The following is a 2,417-nucleotide window of genomic DNA, read 5'->3' on the forward strand; positions in this document are numbered from 1 at the left end:
TACTTATATGCTAGGTTGAAGACAAGAAATCGACAGAAGTGTAAAAACTTGTTAGGTCAGAAAACTCGGTTGAAAACCGTTTAGCAATGTAAAGAGTGTTTGTTTTGTTTAGTGATTGTGTAGTTGGTCGAAATGGTCGGTCAAGTGATTTAATGCACAATGACGGTACCAAACAATGTGCATGGCTTGTATTTTTGATCGGTAGGTCGAAAATACGTGTCGGTTTGTGACTTGAAAAGTCGAGTCTAGAATTTTAAGGGAGAAATGAGGGGGCGGACACTCGCGTACCTTCAAACGGTGGCATTCGAGGGGTATTTATAGAGGATTGAGTGGTTGTGTGCATTATGAGCGACATGGCCGCATGGGCTACTCGAAGAGGCGCGAGCCATTTCGCGGGTCTTCGAGCTTTCTTGTCACTATCACGCATTTGAAATCTTGATTTGTTCTATCCTAGGTTTTGGCCGGATGGCAAGATTGTTGTACTTGACCATTCAAGTATACCATGTATACTTAACAAGTAAGCTTTATGATGTTTATTTTTTGTGTTTGACTCGGTTTGACTCGTTGTTGGAGTCGGAATTTGAATTTTGAGTTGGTTTTGGTCTGGTGTCGATGACTCTAGTTAGTGTCATTCTGACCCCATCGTCGTGCATAAAACACTCCAGGTACATTTAAAAATGTTTTGTTTTCGAAATCGTTTTGAGTTTTTCGACGTATAGTTATACAAACTGTCGATTAAACGTAGCGATTCCTAAGCTTGTTGTAGTCCGATAATCATCGAGTGTTTGTTGAGGATTCAACAAATACTGGGTATCTACATACCCCCAAAATATAAACAAACTATGACCACACAGCCCAGACAACAACCAAAATGCCCTCAAAACTACCCAAAATCACATGCGATCATCTCCTACCCCCTTAAAAGAAAAAGGTTACACCCCGTAACCTAACATACCTTGTCAAAGAGATGTGGATAACGCTCCCTCATTGCTTCCTACGGCTCCCATGTATCTTCTTCAACATTATGGTTAGGTCATAGCACCTTAAGCAAAATGGTTTCACCGTTCCTTGTCTTACGCACTTTACGATCCAATATTTCCTTTGGCACTTCCACATAAGTAAGCGCTTCATCGAGCTCAATATTCTTGACCTCTAGTACATGAGACAGATCACTCACATACTTTCAAAGTTGTGACACATGGAACACATTATGCACCCGATCTAGAGCTGGTGGCAAAGCTAACCGATAAGCCACTTTACTTATCCGATCCAAAATCTCATAAGGCCCTATGAAATTCTGGCTCAACTTCCCTCTCTTGCTAAACCTCATAATTCTACACATCGGTGACACTTTCAAAAGAACTTTGCCAGCCCCCTGGAACTCAATATCTCTGCGGTGCAGAACCGCATAACTCTTTTGACGATCCTGGGGCGCCTTCATCTTTTGTCGAATCAAATGTACTTTCTCAATCATGTCTTGTACCATATGCGGTCCAAAACTACAGCTTCTGCTCTATCATCCCAACACACTGGACTCCTACACTTCCTCCCGTACAGTGCCTCAAATGGAGCCATCCCAATACTCATATGATAGTTGTTGTTATAAGAAAACTCTGTTGAATCAAGTTGATCCTCCCAACTCCCACCAAACATCATCACACAAGCTCATAGCATATCCTCCAAAGTCCTGATGGCCCTCTCAGTTTCGCCATGTGTCACAGGGTGAAATGTTGTACTCATCATTTAGGTAGTTCTCATTAGCGCCTATAACTCCTGCCAAAACCGTGAAATAAATCTGACATCTCTATCTGACACGATATCCTTTGGTACCCCATGTAGTCTTACCATATGCTTCATATATCCATTAGCTAGCTGAATCTTACTCCAAGTATCTTTTATCGGTATAAAATGAGTTGACTTCGTCAAATGATCGACAATCACCCATATCATGTTATTACCCTGCTGAATTCTCGTTAACCTCACAATAAAGTCCATGGATATCGACTCCCATTTCCACTTAGGTACCTCAAGTGACTGAATCCCACCTTGCGGTCTTCTATGCTCCCCTTCAACTCGACATCACTAGGCACACACCACCTTCCATCGAATCGGACACTCCCTTCTCTGTATGGATCGAAAATCTCGAAACAGTACCCTTCTCCACCCATGTCTTCCACTCTTGAATCTTGGGACCAAGCACCTGTTTCCTCTTGATGTCATAATAAAGTTCAGGTTCTACTGTCAAGTCACAAGTAGCATCACCTTTGCGAATCATGTGAATTCCCATCTTAGTCACTTCATCTTTCAATTTCATCAGTGACAAGGCCGTGCATAAACAATGAACACTCTTCATACTCAAGTTATCTGCAACTACATTAGCCTTTCCCTCATGGTAAATAATATCCATATCATAGTCA

The 2,417-nt window shown here is 41.8% G+C and overlaps 1 protein-coding gene across 1 annotated transcript; it reads right to left on the reverse strand.

Annotated features, from left to right (window-relative positions):
• Nucleotides 1-1,033: 1,033 nt before the first annotated feature.
• LOC141589797 (uncharacterized) lies at nt 1,034-1,486 on the reverse strand. The gene is made up of 2 exons (XM_074410421.1): nt 1,261-1,486; nt 1,034-1,152 (listed from the first exon to the last, which is right to left on the reverse strand). The coding sequence occupies exons 1-2, from the start codon at nt 1,484-1,486 to the stop codon at nt 1,034-1,036; spliced, it is 345 nt and encodes a 114-aa protein (XP_074266522.1).
• Between the last annotated feature and the right edge of the window lie 931 nt (nt 1,487-2,417).

The sequence above is a fragment of the Silene latifolia genome, chromosome 7 (genome assembly GCF_048544455.1).
Source record: "Silene latifolia isolate original U9 population chromosome 7, ASM4854445v1, whole genome shotgun sequence".
In the NCBI taxonomy this organism is placed as follows: Eukaryota; Viridiplantae; Streptophyta; class Magnoliopsida; order Caryophyllales; family Caryophyllaceae; genus Silene; species Silene latifolia.

Bases quoted from the DNA above. Each gene is read 5' to 3' on its own strand.
- LOC141589797 (XM_074410421.1), bottom strand. From the start codon at position 1,486: ATGGTACAAGACATGATTGAGAAAGTACATTTGATTCGACAAAAGATG. The intron at 1,153-1,260 runs GTAAAGTGGCTT...CTCATGTACTAG, and splicing joins TGAGATTTTGGATCGGATAA to AGGTCAAGAATATTGAGCTC.